The following is a 19,330-nucleotide window of genomic DNA, read 5'->3' as shown; positions in this document are numbered from 1 at the left end:
AAACTCCCCTGGGACAGATTGTCAGTACACCAACAAGGGGTGCAACCATACTGGGCCTGGTCCTCACTGATATGGGAGAGTGCTGCACACCCCCTAGTGTAACGTTTTCTCTTGTAAGGTCAGACCACAGAATAATCTCCTTTGAAGTAAAAATTAAAACCTGGAATCCCAGCCATCCCTGGAATATTCAGGAAGTACTCTAAGGCTAACTTTCTATCATTAAGTGATAACCTGGCAAAGTTTCAAGCCCCCATAAATCTTGAGAACACTGCTTCCAACTCAGAATTATGCACAGGAACCCTGTACAAGCATGTTAATAGCTGGATACAGGCAGCCATACCCATTAGGAAGAAGTACAGAACTAACTCAAAAAAACAAGCCACACTGGTGGAATCGCAACATCAGTAGGCTGTATGACAGAAGGAAGAAAATCAAGGCAAAAATTAGGAGTTGCCGCTCCCAGCAGGATAAAAGTACCCTCATCAAACTAAACAAACAGCTTAGAGCACAAATAGTCTACCAAAGTCAAATTTTAAGTAAATTTGGCCTTCCAGGCCAAGGACGACCACATGGCATTCTTTATGTATGCCTACAACCTTGTCTGCAGAGCTCGTTGTAAATGGAGCCACCTATAATGAACCAGAAGAGATTGTAATTCCTACTGGCCAACAAATTCATCTTCAATTTTACCCCTCTCTCATCAACCTTCCCTCAGGAAATACCATCAAATGGATTCACTTTATATCCTCGAAATACTGAAATGTCGAAATTCAGTTTTCCGAGGCTATAAAGCCGAAACCTTAAAACAATGAAAACTCAGAAGTGCTAAATTCAAAATCTCGCACACCGGAGATTTTGAATTTCTTGCTTCTACTCCACACACACACACACACACACACACACACACACACACACCTTCCTCCCCACACACAAACACAAGCGCTCTACTACATAAAAGCAAGGGGGACAAGCCCCCCTGCACCCCCCATGTGGGGGGAGCTGCACCCCCCCACATCCCCCTACTTAAATATTCTAACTCAGAGGTCGCACTACATACAAACACACACAAACCACCACCACACAAGCTACGTTCTCCTCACACACACGCATCACAGCAACAAAACACACACCACAGCCCCTACCCAAAACCCTTAACACATACACACTTACCTGAATCCATAACCACAGCGACACTTCAGAAGCGTGAAATTCAAAACTTCCGGTATTCAAGGTTTTGAATTTTTCGCTTCTGAGGTTTCACTCTTTTCAGGATTCCACTTTATGGGCTCGAGGTACTGAATTTCGATATTTCAGTAGTTCGAGTTTCTAAAGTGAATCCCATCAAATACAGCTCCCTCATGCTATCACTAGCGAACAAGTCCTTAATGCTCTGTCTCTGTGAGGCCAAGAACACTGCATCAGTGGGCCCAGACAGTATCTCAGGACACCTTCTAAATAGCATGAAACATGATCTATCATGCCATTTGAAATTGCTGTTTAACTGTAGTCTCCAAACAGGCTTCTTAAATTGAGAACAGCAATAGTCATTCCTCTGCACAAAGGTGGGCCATCTGCAGACCCTGTAAACTATAGACCTGTAAGTCGCACTAGCCTCATATGCAAAGCCATGGAAAGAATTGTTGTGGAAATGATCAGTTATGACATAGGAAACCTCCAGGCACTGGACCCAATCCAGTTTGGTTTCATCAAGGGTGGGTCATGCCTACTCAACCTGGTGGACTCCTTTATTTATTTTATTTTATTTATTTAACATTTGTTGACCAGGAATGTCCGACTAGGTTCCACAGAGCCTGTTTTCAGCGGAGGCCCGGGGAGAAATGCTCCAGATGCATGTCTTTAAGAAAGTTACCATAGCAATGGATGATGGTAAAATGGTTCACACTACCTACCTTGACCTGGCCAAGGCATTTGACACAATTCCCCACTCCGGCATTGTTGACAAACATTTAAGAGGTTAGATACAAACATTTATGTCACCTGATGGATAGCCAGCTGACTCACAGACACTACCCAGGAAGTTAGAATTGTGGAGTCCACCTCTGCAAAGAGGCCAGTCACAAAGTACCTCTGGGATCTCGTTCCTGGGACGGCTTCTTTTTAGCATTTACTTCTCTGATGTCAAGGCCAATGCCACTGGCCTCTGGCTGACTAAATATGCAGATGATTGCAAGTTAGGAGCTGTTATTAAATCGCCCACTGACACAAATGTTCTCCAGGAAGGGCTGACACAGACAAACAACTGGTGCCAGAGCCATGGACTAAAACTAAATGCCGAGAAATACATAATAGTTTCCAGGGGTGGATGACTTCCTGAAAGATACTGTCATATTGACAACGCACCCCTAAGAGTTGACCCAGTAGTCAGGGACTTTTTCAGATACACACAGGCAGTAATCTAGCCTTCAACCATCACGTGTCTATGGTAGTGAGAAAATCATTCTGTGTTGTGCAACTTGTAAAGGTATTGCGTCTAGGACCAAAGAAGTCATTGTTATACTGTATTCTGCATTTATCAGACTTATCATTGAGTACAGTACCCCATCTGGTATATGCCTAACCAGGCATATCCAACACTTGGAATGTTTACAGACGTTCCTCACCAAAAGAGTACAGGGCATAAGTAACTTGCCCTATGCAGACTGCCTCAAGGCCCTGTCCCTGTATTCTGTCTCCTACAGACTGTTGAGTGGGGATCTATGTCTGGCATACAAGGCAGAGTCAGACCCCACTCTGATAGACTTCCTGCATATCTGCAAAACAAGTACAGCACCAGCATTATCCATTCCAAAGACTTAAACCTTGCCTGTGATATAAATAGGACCTGCTGGAGAGACAGGTATGTAGCCCAGAGACTACCCCTTCTCTAGGACAGGCTATACCTGTCCAAGTGAAGCTGAGTTCCTCTCTAACCCAATTCAAGTGTAACTTGGACAGTTGGATGGGGAACAGGAAATGTATCCGTGGTTTGGAACCTATGTCTCTAATGGACTCCTGAAAATGGTTCATCTTCCAGGCCCCTCTGCTGACTCTTATCAAGGGTACCTGAACTTGTCAGAGATTTGGGATGCATGGCTAGGCTTAAAAAGGCCCTTGTGGTCATTAGCTTGTACACACCTATAAACATATTAAGACTGTTATGATGTGATAAACTGAAATGCTGCTAATAAAAACATGGCAAGGGACAAAATTCCATCTGTTGGAAAGCACAGTTTCTTTACTACGAAGCTACCAAATGAAGGTGGAGGAAACTGAATAACTGTGCTGAAACACTAGGCTTGAGGCTCAGAACTGAATGAGAAAGCAATTCTCTTGGGTTAGGGATGTCAATATATGCATAAATTTAGAGACTTCTGGTTTGTATCATCCTGGCAGCACACACTGAAAGAAACATTGCATATTGAAAAGACTGTTCCAGATGGAAAAGTAAATATTTTTTTGTATTGTTTATATGGCCATTGAATACAGTTGGCAGCCAAATGTAAAGCTGATAAGGTGGCTGTGAGCGTCTTGCAGGCATTTTTGTAAACCATTAGTTTTGATGGACCACTTGGCTTCACATTTCAGCCTCAGACATGATGATGTGTAGTCTGCTGTATTTGTGGATGACTACCTATAGAGAATCTTAAGTCCTCATTCAGGGTATGTATGTGAAGACAGGCTTGAAAGTTTCAACCTCTGGAATTGAATGTTTACCTGGAAGCTGAGGCCCAAGTTGAATTCTTGGCAACTCAGCACTTGGTGTTAAGCTCCAGGCTTCATGATAAAGAGATTTTACTTGTTTGAGTCAAATGTAAGTGGATTGAACTGCTAGGGGCCCATTTTCAGCCACAATCTAGTTTACAGTAACCAAAAAGTATGAACATAGGCCAGCAGTTAGAAGTATAAATTATGGATCAGCAGTAGTCCGGTAAGAGAGCAAATAAACAGAAGCTAAATGCATTATAGAGTACTCAATAAGAGTAAGATAGTACAATAAAATGCACAAGAATAATAGACTAAGCTGTGGACTAATGTGCAAATAGTACTTTGAAACAATTTTGTGTACTGAGGTGTAGTGATGAAGGAAGAACTGAGAAAAAAATAAATCTGGAAAGAGGAGGAGGAGTGTGCAAGATTACCAGTTTAGAATGGAGTGAAGTTAGGAAGGGAGAATGATGCAGGGGCTCCAGAAGATGGTACAGAAAAAGACAAACTTGGAAGTAACTGTCAGAGCACCACAATAATTAGATGTTACAGGAGGAGAATGGCACTGGAGTGAAAAAGGGAGTTTAATCCCCCCCCCCCCCCCTGCGAGTATGTTGCACCAGTTAAGATTAGTTGGATAGGACAAAACACTCTGCTGAAAGGTGGATGAGTGTGCAGGTTGAGTGCTGTAGGAAATGTTGTGTGCAGGTTGAGAGGCTGTAGGAAATGTTCCATTTTGGAGGAGCTGTAAATGAAAAAGGCCTGGTTACCAGTAGTTTGAGTAACTGGTTTGTAAACAGTAAGTGTTTGGAGTTTGGGCATTAGAGTTGTGAGGTCTGTAAGGAAGGTGGACAATAGTTTTGGTGATAGATAATTTTCATCAAGTTTCTTGAATAATACATTTATTTAGATCATTTCATGCATAATAAGCTGTAACTATAGTACAGATGTAGGTAATTTGACAACCACTTTGCCTCTCTGCCAGGACCTGGCAAATATATTACCTTTTGGCTGGTTGAACCATAGATTGATAGAGTTGGTCTCATTCGTTTCATCTGTGTTAGTAGTGGGAATCCTTATGATAAAATGGACATCTGCTTTCCTTAGGATCATATGTGGGCTTAGTGAGGACTTTGTTCACTCAGTAGCATCTTTTGAGTAGTGCTGAGAATTTATTTTCTCTGTTAATGTGATCAATAAATGTCAAGCTCACTGATGTGTGAATGTCTGAGCAATTTCTAACCTGATAGTTAAGAAGGATGCTGTTGTTTAGCTTGGGTCCGTGTCAACGATTCTGGCCAGTGTACCTGATAACATTGCCTTAATTATTTCATTCAACTGCAGTTGTCTGTTAGCCAGGAAGAGAGGGGAGAGGGTTCGCTCTAAATTTTGAATTGTGACTTCGAGAAAATTCCGACATGACGTTGACCATTTCAGCACAGCAGTTAAGCATTTAGCCTTTATCAGCTAGTGGCATCAAGACTCCTCTTCATAAATAGGGTGTAGGGCAGGAAACCAAGCATAGACCCTTATGGAATACCACAGTTACAAAGGGTGGACAGTATGGCATTTGAGCAAACTATAGCAGAGTGATTTGTTTTTATTATGTTGTTCACTAGGTTAGGCCTTCTGGGCTAATGGCCACTCTTTAGGTGGAATTTATACTACTAGGGTAAATTTGGTTAGGGCAACGGGGAACTTCTCCTACTGTTTTTGACAGATGTCATGGGATTCTTTTATATACATTTATGCTACCACAAACTTGGGGAGATGGGGGCTCAGTTAAACACTTCATCTGAAGGATGACACAATAAGTAGTGCAGCGCCCCCATCATGCTGCACTACAGTGTTGGCAATCATCTTCTTGGTCCGGGAATCGAGCCTACAACATTCTGCACCAAAGGCGAGTGTGCTACCTGTTGCACTGCTGACACTGCGAAAACAGGTACATCTTTCTCTAGGTAGCTGTTAAACTAATTGAACTGTTGGGTACCATACCATGCAGTTTGGCTCCATTTAAAAGGAAGAGGTGGTAAACTGAATTTGAAAGCCTTATATATTTTGTTGTACAAAGGGACAGGAGATGATTTACAAGTGAGTGGTTGTGATCATCTCTCAAAAGTTCAAGGTGTAGGAACCATGGTGATAGAAGTAAGATTGTCAAGGTGTCACCAGCAGATAATTCTAGAAAGAAATAGTGAGTGATGATTTCCAGAGTTCTATAAAGGACCCAGATGAGAGAGACTGATTTATAATATGGTTGAGAGGGATGGGAAATACTACTGTTTTAGAATCCACAACCCTGAATATCAGGTGAAAGATTACCTAATCACCTTTCTAGTATTTTGAATTCTGGAGGGACTCAAGAACCCTTATCTGAAATGGCTTCAGATTGAAAGCTATCACAGAGCTTTGTAGATTCAATTAAAAAAAAAAAGTTACGTCCATATCCTTTATTGTATACTGCCTGAAATATTTGGGCAAGGAAATAGCATGGATAGCTTTCCCACTTAACCGTAAAGATTATACCATTAGTTTTGTTGTGGATTACTCCATGCATTTGTTGTCTAGGAGGCTTCCTTTCTATGGTGTGCTATGACGCAGGTATTGAAAACAAAATAGGTCAAGGCAAAGAGATCTGTATTCTGCAAAATTGTTTGAGCATTAAATATGACCTATTTGTTTAATGAGGTGGATGAGGCCGACACATTCTTGGTACAGAGGATTCTTATCTCCTTATCAAGAGTTTGTAGATGTTAACTAAACGATGGATGCCTTTTTGGCATATCAAGATTTGGGGTCCATACAAGAGTTTCCGCTGGATAGCTGTAGTTGGACATCATTTCCAATACATAGTGATATCATTTTGGTTTTCTTCATTTTCCTGAGTACGTATCAAGCATTTGGCCTTGGTGACCAAAACCTGGTAGAAGTATCTGTGCTTGTCACCTGGATGATTGCTGATGGTCCAGTCCAGGGCTACTTCATGGCATCCTTGCAGCTGGTATTCCCATAGTTTACAGTCTGTTGATGTTGCCGTAAACTGTGGGAAGTCTTTGACTCTAACCCACAGCATTACCTTTGTAGGTGAACTCCTGGACACACTTCAGTGCTGGTTCATCCTGCATTTAGAAATAGTTTCATTTGCATGTTTCAGAATGTATGTGCCATATTGAACAGTGAGGTACTTTGCAGAGTCATCTTATACTTCAACTTGTATTGATGAATCTTTTTCAGGTGTCAGACCCCAGTCACTGAGCCTTAGTGTGGTGGGCCATCCCCAACTTCCTCTTGATGGGCCTCTTTCCTAAAGCTGAACCCATTGTTTGTTTGTGTCTTTCGGCTTTTCCCGGTTAGGGGTCGCCATAGCGGAACTCCGGTCCGCTAATGATTCGTAGTTGATTTTTATGTGCCGAGTTACCAGCCCTGATGCACAACCTTCAACGAAGGTACGCCCATTCATGCATGTCTCCACGCAGAAGACGCTCTAGCTGAGAATCGAACCAGACAGCGTCTTACTGTGAGGCGACAATGCTACCACAGCACCACCACCACCACGGTCTTAAGCTGTTGCAAATCTTAGAAGATGGCTGTCTCACTTGCAGAATAGGAAGCTCAGCTTGGCTCACACACAGTTTAAGGACTGCACTCCATCCCACCCCGGTGTGTGTGTGTGTGGGGGGGGGACGACGATTCTTCAACCAGTTTTTGCTACAGACAGTTCTCCTAACCCTTCAAGCCTTTGGAGAACTGCATCTGGGGCCCCTCCTGATAGATTCTACCAACCAGTCTGTCTTGTAATCTTTAACTAGGAAGGGAGGGGGGCATGGAATTTTAAACCCTCTTCAGAGAGAAGGTACACATCAGGTAGTGGGCCATGGATGAAAAGCATCAGTCTGTTAACAGTTCACATCTCAAGGAATGTAAACTTACTGGCAGACTTTCTGTGCCACTCTTCCAATCCTATTCTCAAGGTGAGAATAGACTGGATTTTCTGTGAGTGGTACTCTCCAGAAATCAATCTGCTTACCACTTAGGAAAATGTGGTGCTCCTGTTCTTGGTACAGTAGTAAAAGGGTGCTTTATTGTGGATGTCTCTGTTCTTGGAAAAGAATGAGTACTGTGCACCTACCTTCCTTCCTTCTTTCTGTTTCCCATTATCCAACTCTTGTTTGCAAAGGTCAGTGATGTGAGATCAAAGTAATCTTTGTCACTTCATGTTAACTGATAATGATGTGGTTTCAGTTGCTGAAACTCTTCCATTCCTAGAAAATAGGATTTCTCATCTGTCTCTATTTAAGAGCATCACTGTTTCTTTGGATACTTGGATTCCCATGTATTTTTAGCAGGGGGTTCAGAAAGTGAGTGAGTAACTCAGAGGCCTTCTTCCAGGCAGTCTAATAAGTGTAAGATTGACTCCATTTATAGCAGAGTGGAACCCACTACTTTCCAGACTATCCAGCTTACTGGTCATCCCAGTGTTACATATATGTTTGACTTGGGCCTCTGTTATTCCATAACCAGGAAACATGGTTCTATTTCTGCATATCATTACCTTCTGGGGGGCTGGATTGTAGTTCAGCACTCGGTACTTAAATGATTGCTATGTTTCTGTCAATTTTTAAATAATCTCATTTCTTCTTGGGATGTGAACTTCATGACTTACAGGATTAAATGTCCCCCATGTGAACTCACTAGTTCATTTCTTTGGAAACGTTTTTTCTGGTGACCATCACTTTTGCTTACAAGATATTGGAGATGCAGGCACTTTTCTGTGGAATTATATGTAGTCTTTCACAAGGATCTAGTATCCCTTAGCACTGGCATATTTATTCCTAGAAATGGTTTTCAAGTTCTGTTTAAACCATTCCATTAATTTGCCCGTTTTCTTTCCCAGGGCAGAAACCTGAGGAGAAAGAGCACCTCACATCCTGAGTATGGAAAGCCATTTCAGCTTTTATCTGAAGCGACTGCTAGAGTTCAGGAAGATGAAGCAATTACTTTCAGTCCAGGGAGAGAAGAGGTTGCAGTTGCTAAACAAACCCTTTCTACATGGACTGTGTTTTATCATTTGAAGATATGTAAAGGACACTCGGTTGGATGCATGGCTGCTTCCAGCTCTGTTTCAAGAATGTCTCCATTGCAGACATTTGTACAACCACATAGTCCTTAAAGCACACTCTTTTTCCCATGATCCCACCCACTTCAGCTAAAACACTGAGTTGGCAAAATGAGGAGATGAGAATTTCATGAGAGAAGTCTGACACCACTTTTGAGAGAGAACTTGTACTGATTCTGAATTGTTTAATTCTGTTGTGTTTTACTAGACATACTTGTGCATGAACTTTTCCAATGTCTGTACTTGTTGGGGATTGTTTCATTTTATTTTGCACATGGCCCAGGCTTTAGCTGAAAAGGGTCTGTGGACTATGTTCATTTACCTGGTTATTAAATGAGTATAATAAATGAGAAAAAAGTTAACCAGTTGAGCTTCCTTTGGAATGTTTCTTTCAGAAGGCTGAGTCTTGAGCATTTGCCTTTGGGCTGTATTTTGGCTGCCTAGTCCCCTCCAATTTTGGATTAATCCTGTTCAGTGATCTATCAAGGGCAGTTTTTGATTTTTGATTTTACACTTGTGTATTTATTGTGTTTGTTGGTCTTTGAGGGAACCTTGTTCAGTGATCTATCAAGGGCAGTTTTTGATTTTTGATTTTACACTTGTGTATTTATTGTGTTAGTTGGTCTTTGAGGGAACCTTCTTTGGGTTAAGTACTGAAATACCATCCCATCCCTTAGCTTTTGAACTTTCTGCAAGTTGGGCAGATGTGTTAGATCTTGACTGCTAGTTCCTGAGCTACAGGAATTGTGCTCGTTAGTAATTGTCAAGCCCTGGCAATAAGCATAGTTATTTAGTAGGTATGTGATGTCACAGCATGTGTTGGCACTATATGTGCCTGGATCACTGAGCAAGTCTTTTAAGAAAATAATGTGCTGAACTGTGGTGGAAAAGGTCTAAACCCAGTCATTTTTCATCTAGGAATGGCCGTTTGTAGGTCAGCTGATACAGCAAGAAGTATCCTTAGTTATGGTATTTCACACAACTGTGCTGCCCTCCTTTCTTCAAACAAGTGACAGTTCCTAGATCTAGAGAAAAAGGGAAATAAGTGATGCATGGAAGAGCATATTGGATGTTTCAAATTTTAGTGATTTTATTTTAATTATGTTCTTTTTTGTCTGTTAGGCAAATGTGCTTCAGCTTGATGCATATTTTCAAAGTGTGCTGGTTCTTAACATGCATAGTGGTAGAGGTACATACATATGTGCTTCTACATGTGTACTTGTTAATAATGAGTAACAAACTTTTCTCATTTAACAAATGGAATATTTTACTTCTGCCAAAGTTTTAATTTTTCAGGTGTTTCAGTACTGACATTTGAGGTATTGCATTCTTTGGCATTTACCTTCTGCACCTGCATAAGCGGAATTTTTATTTTACTTGTACAAATAAGCAAGAATTTTAAAGTAATGACTAATTTTAATTTTTAAGCTTTTACAGTGTTTTGTGGTGCAACTCAGTTCTTTAAAGAGATGTTAAACTTTTTCTTAACAGATAACACCAGGGCATAAACGTGCCTCTTCTGATGTTAGCATTGTCAGCTCAGATGATGAGAAGCTTTCACAAAATGCGACAACATTGGAGTCTGTTTCAGAGAAGTCTGAGCCTGAAGCTGGTGACAAAGTCTCAGAAAAAACTAATGACAGTCTTTCCATTGAGAATATAGCAGTCTTCGAAGACACCAAGGCAGAAAATGAGAAAGAAAATGAAAACAGATTATCAGGTCTTAGTAGTGAAGATGCAGGACTTCAGCAAGAGATGGTTTCTACAGAGCAGAAAGCAGAGACTGTTCAGGAGGAGACCTTTCCAGCAGAGCAAAAGCCAGAGAATGTAAAGGAAGAGGCCATTACTGTAGCACAAAAAACAGAAGAGCGTGTGCAAGAAGGGAATGTTTCTGCAGAACAGCAACCAGATGAGGCTTTAACAACTAGTACTGTTGAACAACAAGAAGGAGGTGAAAATGCATTTGTTGATCTGCAAAAAGAAACTGAACGAAGTACAGAAGTGGAAGAGAGGGTGAAAACAGAAGTAACTGAAAATCATATTGAAGTTCATGACAAACCAGTCGATAGCAGGGAGGGCATTATGCAGGAAGGTGGTGATGAAACAGCCATTACTTCATCTGTTGTAGTACAAGATCCTACACTTCATTCTACTGTGAAAGACCATGATGTCTGTAAAGAAGACCTTGAAAATATTAATGAGCTCGCACAATCTGAAACTGAAAATTCAGAAGTGGAAACTGTTGAAGAAAAGCTGCCAGGTATGGATTTTAAGAACGAGGAAGATCAAAATGTAGAGGAAGAAGGTATTGGTAAAGATGCCCAAGTGATGTTTACTAAGCAAATAGTAAAGGAAAATGTAGATAGTTCAGGTGAACCTGCTGCTGTAAACCCTGTAGTGCAAAACCTTCCAGAAGATGCTGTGAAGGATGTTACAGTAACTAAAGCTGAGGCTGCCGAGACACTTCCTGAGGAGCTAAACAAAACTGAATCTGTGAAGAATACTGAAAATCAGCAAGGCGAATCGCAACCTGTTGTAATACCCAGCATCACTGTATTTCCTGCTGAACCTAAAGAAGTTATAACCAGTACCCCTAAAAAAGTGGATGAACTAAATCGTGTTGAACCTGAGGTTCAAGGAGATAAAGAAAAAGACAATGATTCTGGCAATGGTTCTATTACAGATAATAGCAGTATTGATTTGAACCTTTCAATTTCCAGTTTTCTGACCAAAAACAAAGAGACTGGATCAGTATCTATTCAGGTAAGCTAATTGGTACAGTCTTAGAATTGTTTTTCTTAGGTTTACTGTGTGTTCATTCTTAAGGTGTTGTACAGGAAGTGTTGGAAGAAGTCTTGTTCACCCCTAAATTCTCCATCTTCAGGGGGTAAATTGTTTTTTTGGGTTGCCTATGTCATTGAACTACCCACAGCTAGAAACTTGATTGCCATTGAATCCTTTGTCAAGTAGTTTAGCAAGACTGATCTGTGGCAGCTGTGTAACTAATGATGTATAAGCATTAGAAAGTCAGGTCTAACCTTAGGAGTAATGTGTGCAAAGTCCAAAGTCCTAATGTTTTTTTATAACCATACAGTGCGTCAGATTAAGGCTTTTTTTTTTTTTTTTTTTTTTTTTTTTTATAACTAGCAGTATAATCCTTATGCATTCTACTGCTCGACACTTGCACTAGAATGCAGCCATCAGAATGCTTTATATACAGCACTAGTGTATCATTGACTTCTGTTCATGCTGCTCAAAAATCATTTGGTCACCCATTGCATTATGGTAAAAGTGTTGGTGCCCTTTTTTTCAGTTTATTTTCATGTTAAAAATATTCTTGTTTACTGTTCTTGATGTTGTGGTAACTTCCCTCTGCATGATGAAGTCTGTCAGCAAGTTTTCTTATGTTAGGTAAGTAATGACTAAAGATTTTCTTACTCAGTTTTGTTTAGGGCTTATCACATGGTTGATAGTTGCATTTATTATAAAAATTTTAGTAAGTCTATTTAACTTAGAAGACTAAAGGCATTCTAAGTTTGGTTTGCAGAAGAAATATGTAGAATTGGAGATGCGTAGCAATTTTGTCTACGGCCTTTTTCCCTTTCTGAAATGAAGGAACAGACCACTGTCTAAAGAGATGGTTGTGCCTCAAGTAAACTCATCATAACCTCCATTTTGGTTAACAATGACTTCCTGCAGAAGGTTGCATCTATTCTGAACAAATAGCTAATAAAATTGAAAGAAAATCGTTTACATCCATATTTTTTTTTTGGGTGAGAAATTACCCAGATGTATGCCGATATGTTTTTTGACTAGTATCAGTAGCACAGGATGTAGATATCATCCTGGAAGAACAACCTTTTCAGTTGCAAGATTCAGCGCTAGAATTTGTGGTCATAACTTCTGCCACATTATTTTATTCTTTACTGAGGCAGCTGATACGCATCATTAACTCAAGTCTGCCCTTTACCTCCCCTTGAAGTGATGTCTCTGATCAGACTGATTGAGTTCCTGCCTTTACATTGTGTCTGTGTAATACAGCGCACCTTTTAGGGAGTTTGTTGGTTCAATTTTCTTTCCAGTAGCAGTAATGTGACAGCACAAGAGCTGTGATTGGTTGCAGGCATAATGCTTGCACCCCTTTGAAGCTTAGAGTAAATGAATCTTCAGTCACTTTCTGAAATCCATAAGCAGGTCTTCTGGCAATGTGTTGCAGTTAATGTTTGGAAGATCTTTGGAGTAGAATTTTTTTTTGTGTATTGGATAAGTGCAACAGATCTTCCGTGGGGGAAGGTCATTATATTAGTAAATCGTTGTATCTGGGTTTACTCCTCATTTGGGCTGTGTTGGTCTAGCCATTTTTTTCTGTAACTGTTTTTTTCCTTGTCAAGGCCAGCATTGTTCATGCACCAGTGCAGTACTGATATGGTTGGTGTGAGGTTCCCATTTGAGTGTTGGCATGCATACCTTTCAGCTCTTCTGCATTGGAAATACTGGTGCTAACTCAGCTGCATTTCAGACAACTACTATGCATACCAGCCCTGTGGATGCCTGTTTTGTCTAATCTTAATTAAAGATATAGAGCTTCTAGACAGACCAACACTGAAATTTGGACAGAAAAGTGAAGATTTAATTTGCCTTTCTTAAGAGCAAGCCTTCCTTGTCAGAGTTAGTTAATAGATGTGTAAGGTGTAGTTAAATATTTCCTAAAGATTTCCAGACAGTATTTATTCTGTTTAGGACTTTATAGTGACCCATTGAGTAATGTGGATTCTGCAGAAAAATGTAATAAAGTAATTAAATGACTGTTTCTTTTTTTAAAACGCCTTTATTCAATTATCATTTAAGACATAGGCACACATTAATAGAAAACAAACCGTATTAGCTTTTTTTGTTTGTCTACTCTACATACTTTATACTTTCTGGTCTGCTGATGTCTTTTCCATCTGGTTTGGACCTGTGGTTTATTGGATCTAACTCTGAGATGAGACTGGCAGCATTCTATAGACTTCAGCCTGTCAAGCTTCAGCTCCTTTACCCATAACCCCTTGCTTCGTCATACGACTACCTCAGATCTCATTTGCTGCTATTCTTGGATAGCAACATGGTAGAGTGCTCCTGCCTAGGTGTATCCTTTTCTGTCTTTTAGCTGAGTTTTTGTCATCTACTTTGTTATAGAGAGCTGGATAGTGCTTAATGTAGTGTGCCTTGCAATTTACATGGGTATGTTAGGTTTTTATGTTAGGTTTCCATTGGTAGCGGGCTTTTCCCATCTTTGTGCTTAGCTGTAGGTTTAGGATTTTTGGCTTTTACTGTGTATACTGTTAGTGGTTTAACCCTGTTGTTTTTCCTTATTGTTGTGGTGTGTGTAACATGGATAAGGGTTTCAAGAAGTGAGTGGACTGTGGATGGAAACACACCTCCCAGAATGCAAACGACTATGTGTTTATTGTTGAGGGACTTCCCATTTAGATTCCTCTTGTTCAGTATGTGTGGCGTTTGTCTCGAGTGCAGTGAATGAAAGGAGGGCCAAGCTGGTTCTCAAAAGACTTCTGCTGACTGACAAGTCCTCTTCAGCCTCCTCCAGTAACTGGATAAATTGGATCTGAATCATTCGATTTCCAAGGACCCTAAGGGTGTCAAAGGGGACCAGCTATGCTGTGCTCCCTCTTCTGCTTATATTACTTTGTTGGGGCCGCAGATCCCAAGACCTTTAGCTTTCCTGACTGCTTCTGCTCTGTCATCTCCTGTGACCGCTCAAAGTCGGTCACCTTCGGTGCCGGTTGCTGAGAAGGCTCTCTCTCCCACCATCAGTGATGTTTATCGTGTTACCCTGCTGCAGTCATCACACTTGGGTTATCCTGCCGCCAGGCGGTCCCGCAGTCGGCCCGAATTCCAAAGTCTTGGTCCGGCGTCGGTTGCTGTCGCTTCTTCCCTGACGTCAGTGTGCCAGGGGTATATAAGAGGCATCCGACACCATTTTCTTCCGTCTTTCTTGACGCGCGGTGCCCGAAGCAGAAGCAGTTCACAAGTGCCGGTCGGCCGACACCTGAGATTTTCGATTTGAATTTCAGTCCGAAGTCTTCAATAAAGCTAAGTACCCCGTTGGGGAACATTTTCTTGCCTCAGTCCGATGTCAGAAAAAGTTAATTGCATTTCTTGTGGGAAGCAAATACCTCATAAAGACTTCCATTCCTATTGTATTCCTTGCATAGGCCCAGACCACGACGTCACAGGTTGTCGGTTTTGCGCTAGGTTTAATAAACGAACTATCAAACGCCGTTTTGACTTCTCACAGCATTATTTTGTTAGGAAATTTAATTATATCATGCCGTCGGCGCAGCCGACGACCGCCATTCATAAAAAACACAAGGATAAGGGCAGGCAGCCTAGGAATAAGCCAGACACCGAGGCCTCAGCTGGGCCTGTCGCCGGTTTTCAGTGAGATGCCTACGCAGCCCCTGACGACCGCAGAGCTGGAACCCTAGGCAGCTGCGGATTCCCATGCGGAGTCTACTAGGCCGACACAGCCATTTATCGACATCGGAGCAGAACTAGACACTGGTGCAACGGAAACACCTTCGGTTACAGAAGGTGTCTTCAGACAGACTACACTCACCATTAAATCTTATGCTAAACTTAAAACTCCTTTAAAAACAAAGAAAACTGTACATAAGTCTACAGTTCAAGGCCCCATGCCTAAGAAAACAGATGCTTAAGATGGCTGAAGATTTGATTACCCTTATCAGGGGTTCCCATCTCCCTCCTGATAAAAGACCAAGACAAGAGGAGGATTATGCATCCTCTGACCAGGTTTCTCTCTCCTCAGATTCTTCTGAGGAACAGGATTACACTTTTCCACCTTATGAAGATTCTGATGCTGAAGACTCTATTCCCTCAGCATCTCCCCCTGAGGACTACTCCTTTGGGGAAACTTTACATACCATGAGGGAACATTTCCACTGGGAAGGCCAGGATTACTCAGATTCTAAGAAGAGGCTCCGAGAGTTCCTTTTACTACCCCAACACAGACCTCTTGCTATCCCTCCTGTTCTGGATATTGTAGATGATGTTTACTTGGAGTCTAGTTTAAATCCAGACTCTCTTTCTCCTGCTCCAACCAAACCAGACAGATACTACAGAGTACCTGACTCACACAAATTCCTTTATAAAAACCCTGTAGCTGACCCAGAAACAATTTCCCAGGGTCCTAAGGGAGCAAAAGCTTCTATGGCTAAAAATCCTGTGCCCTCTGAAAGGGATTCCAGAGCCCTAGATAGATGGGGAAAGAAAATATACACCTCAGCTACTCTGGCTATGAGAGCATTAAATTACCAGTTTCACATGTTGAAATATCAACAATTCTTAACGTCTCAGTTAAAACAAAAAATGAGCACACATTCAGAACTGCCTGAATTCAAGGAAATGCAGGATCTGTTGCATGCAGCTGAACAGGTGGGCAAACATACTTTACAATGTGGATTTGATTCATTGGAAGCTTCTTGTAGAGCAGCTGTTACTGGCTCTGTCATACGTAGACATGCTTGGTTAAAAGAACAAACCCTCCCTGACCATGTTAAAGCAAAATTATTGGATGCACCTTTACAGCAGGATGTATTATTTGGTGTCAAAGCAGAAGAGGTTTTAAAGAAAATGAAGGATAAGGCAAAGTCTATGCAAACGGTCAAGGATTTTTTGCAGGTACAACCCCCTCGTTTCAGCAGAAATTGGCCAACAAAAAAATGGTCCTTTCCAGCTTCAGACAGATCACAGAGGAGCAAATACAGACGCCCAAGGGGCAGAGGTCAGTCACAGGGCCCTTACAAACCTCGCCAATGGGGTTCTGCTAACCAGAAAGGAGGAGAAGACAGGCCCCAAGCTAGCAGAAGACAAACACAATGACTCTATCCTCAAACTAACAAGCAAATCTCTCCTGGCAACTCCCTTGGGAGGAAAACTAGCATTTTTTGCAGACAACTGGCACATCATCACAAAAGACAAATGGGTTCTAAACATTGTCTCTCAAGGATACAGATTCCACTTTCATACCTTACCAGGATCAAAGGAATGCCAAACCTGCCGCCAAATCAATGGGCAGAGGCACAAAAACAAATTACAGCTCTCATGAACATGAGAGCCATTCAACAGCAAGGACAAGATTTTTACTCAAGACTCTTCTTAGTCCCAAGAAAGGACAAAGCATGGAGACCCATTCTGGGTCTTTCAGTTTTGAACACCTATCTGCAAGTACCAAAATTCAAGATGCTAACACTACAGCAGCTTCTTCCCATGCTGGGCAAGAATGCTTAGCTAGTCACTTTGGACCTCAAGGAGGCATACCTGCATGTTCCTATCAGACAAAATTGCAGAAGATACCTCCGCTTCATTGCAGGTTCAATGCATTATCAATTCTCTGCACTGCCCTTTGGCTTATCTACTGCGCCCAGGTTCTTCAAAAAATGCCTGGCACCAGTAATGGCATACTGCAGACAAAGAGGAATTCAAATATACCCATACCTGGACAACTGCCTTATTCAAGCAGAAAGCAAAGACATTCTTTTAAAGCATCTGGCATTTGTCAAACACCTTCTAAGTTGCCTAGGGTACACAGTAAATGAAAAGAAATCAAAACTAGTGCCCTCACAAAACATAATATTCCTGGGTGCCAGCTTGAATACAACGGCCTAGATGGCGTATCTCACGCCAGACAAGCAATGACAGCTATTTCAATATTTCAAAATAATGGCAACAAAGACCCAACTCCCTGCAAGAAAAATTGTGCAGGCCTTGGGATTCATGGCATCTTGCATACTACTAATACCATTTGCAAAACTGCATATGAGGAAATTACAATGGTAACTGAAAAGTGTATGGACTCAGCACAGCCACAGCTTGGAAACAATGATACCACTCATTCCCTGCCTTCAACAGGAGTTTCTATGGTGGGCACAGGCCATGTCACCTCAACAAGGGTCAGCCTTTCACCTTACCCACAGCCAGGCAAACTATGACAACAGATGCATCGGACTATGCCTGGGGAGCACACATGGCAGGGCAGTGCATTCAGGGCAAATGGACTACAGATCAGAGGCATCTGCATATCAATCAAAAAGAAATGCTAGCAGTACAGAATGCCCTAACAACTTTCAAGGACCTTCTGCACCCAGGACAACTAATGATAAAGACGGGCAATACCACAGTCATGTGGGACATAAACAAGCAAGGGGGCACACATTTCTACCCTCTATGCAGTGACTTGTGGAACACTGCTCTGTCTTACCAGGTTCAATTACAAGCACAATTCCTGCCAGGAAAGAAAAACACATTGGCAGATGACCTAAGCAGAAACATCATGGATCCACACGAATGGAAACTAGATCCACAAGTATTTGCAATGATAGCTCAAAAATGGGGATGCCCAGACATAGATCTGTTTGCAAGCCCCCACAACCACCAACTTCAAAAATTTTGCACAAGGACCTTCCATCCACTAGCTTGGAAAGTGGATGCCCTCTCATTCAGTTGGAAAACATTAACGGTGTATGCCTTCCCTCCACTACCTCTTCTAGCAAAGGTACTGCTGAAAGTCAGATTAGAGAGGCCACAAATGATACTCGTTGCACCAGACTGCCCACGCCAGCATTGGTACCCAATTTTAAGGAACATGGCCCACGGCCCACCATGGCTTTTGCCACAAATTCCTCACCTGCTCACCCAGCGAGACCATCAGATTCTACACAGCCAGCTCAAGACTTTAAACCTTGGCTGCATGGCAAATTACCTAAACAACCAGCCAACACCTTTATCCAAAGCTGTTATGGATGTCATTCTGGAGGCCAGGAGACCCAGCACCAGGAAAACCTATTCAGACAAATGGAAAAGATTTGGCTCCTGGAACCAGGCTAAAGGCCTAAACCCCCTTGATCCAAACATCCCTCAGATTCTACAATATTTAACTGAGATGTTACACAAAGGGCTTTCCTTTTCATCTATTAAGATCCACGCCTCAGCAGTTTCAGCTCATTACAGCACGGATCCTCCTTTATTCTCACATCCACTCCTAAGACAGTTCCTCAGAGGGGCTAAGAACTTAAGACCGCCAAGGAGAGCTCCAACACCTACTTGGGATCTCAATTTTGTTCTGGAAAAGCTTACACTGCAGCCCTTTGAGCCAGCTTTTTCTGCTGACTTAAAATTTCTTTCATGGAAAACTGCCCTACTACTAGCAATAACCTCAGCTAGAAGAGTCTCAGAGCTACAGGCACTAATGGCAGTGGAACCTTTCATCATTTTACATCAAGACAGAGTCTCTCTATGAACGAATTCTTCCTTTATGCCAAAGGTGGTATCCAGTGTGGCCCTAAACCAAACCATTCACTTGCCCACCTTCTTCCCTAATCCCCAGAACAAAGGAGAAAGACTCCTGCACTCTTTGGACATTCACAGGCAATTACGTTACTACTTGGATAAAACTAAGGTTTTCAGAAAAACTGAACAGCTTTTTGT

The 19,330-nt window shown here is 41.8% G+C and overlaps 1 protein-coding gene across 2 annotated transcripts in view; it reads left to right on the top strand.

Annotated features, from left to right (window-relative positions):
• The window catches only part of SLK (STE20 like kinase), a 2,579,008-nt gene that overhangs the window by 1,180,519 nt on the left and 1,379,159 nt on the right, over positions 1–19,330 (top strand). For both annotated transcript variants that reach the window (XM_044055960.1, XM_044055959.1), the window contains exon 9: positions 10,316–11,587. In XM_044055960.1, coding sequence (XP_043911895.1) covers positions 10,316–11,587 — 1,272 coding nt within the window. The remainder of the gene's footprint in view (positions 1–10,315; positions 11,588–19,330) is intronic.

Source organism: Protopterus annectens, chromosome 14.part0 (genome assembly GCF_019279795.1).
Source record: "Protopterus annectens isolate FY-2018-M chromosome 14.part0, PAN1.0, whole genome shotgun sequence".
Taxonomy (NCBI): domain Eukaryota; kingdom Metazoa; phylum Chordata; order Ceratodontiformes; family Protopteridae; genus Protopterus; species Protopterus annectens.
The sequence above is the reverse complement of the archived record's forward strand: the minus strand, read 5'-3'. Positions and strand labels throughout refer to the sequence as shown.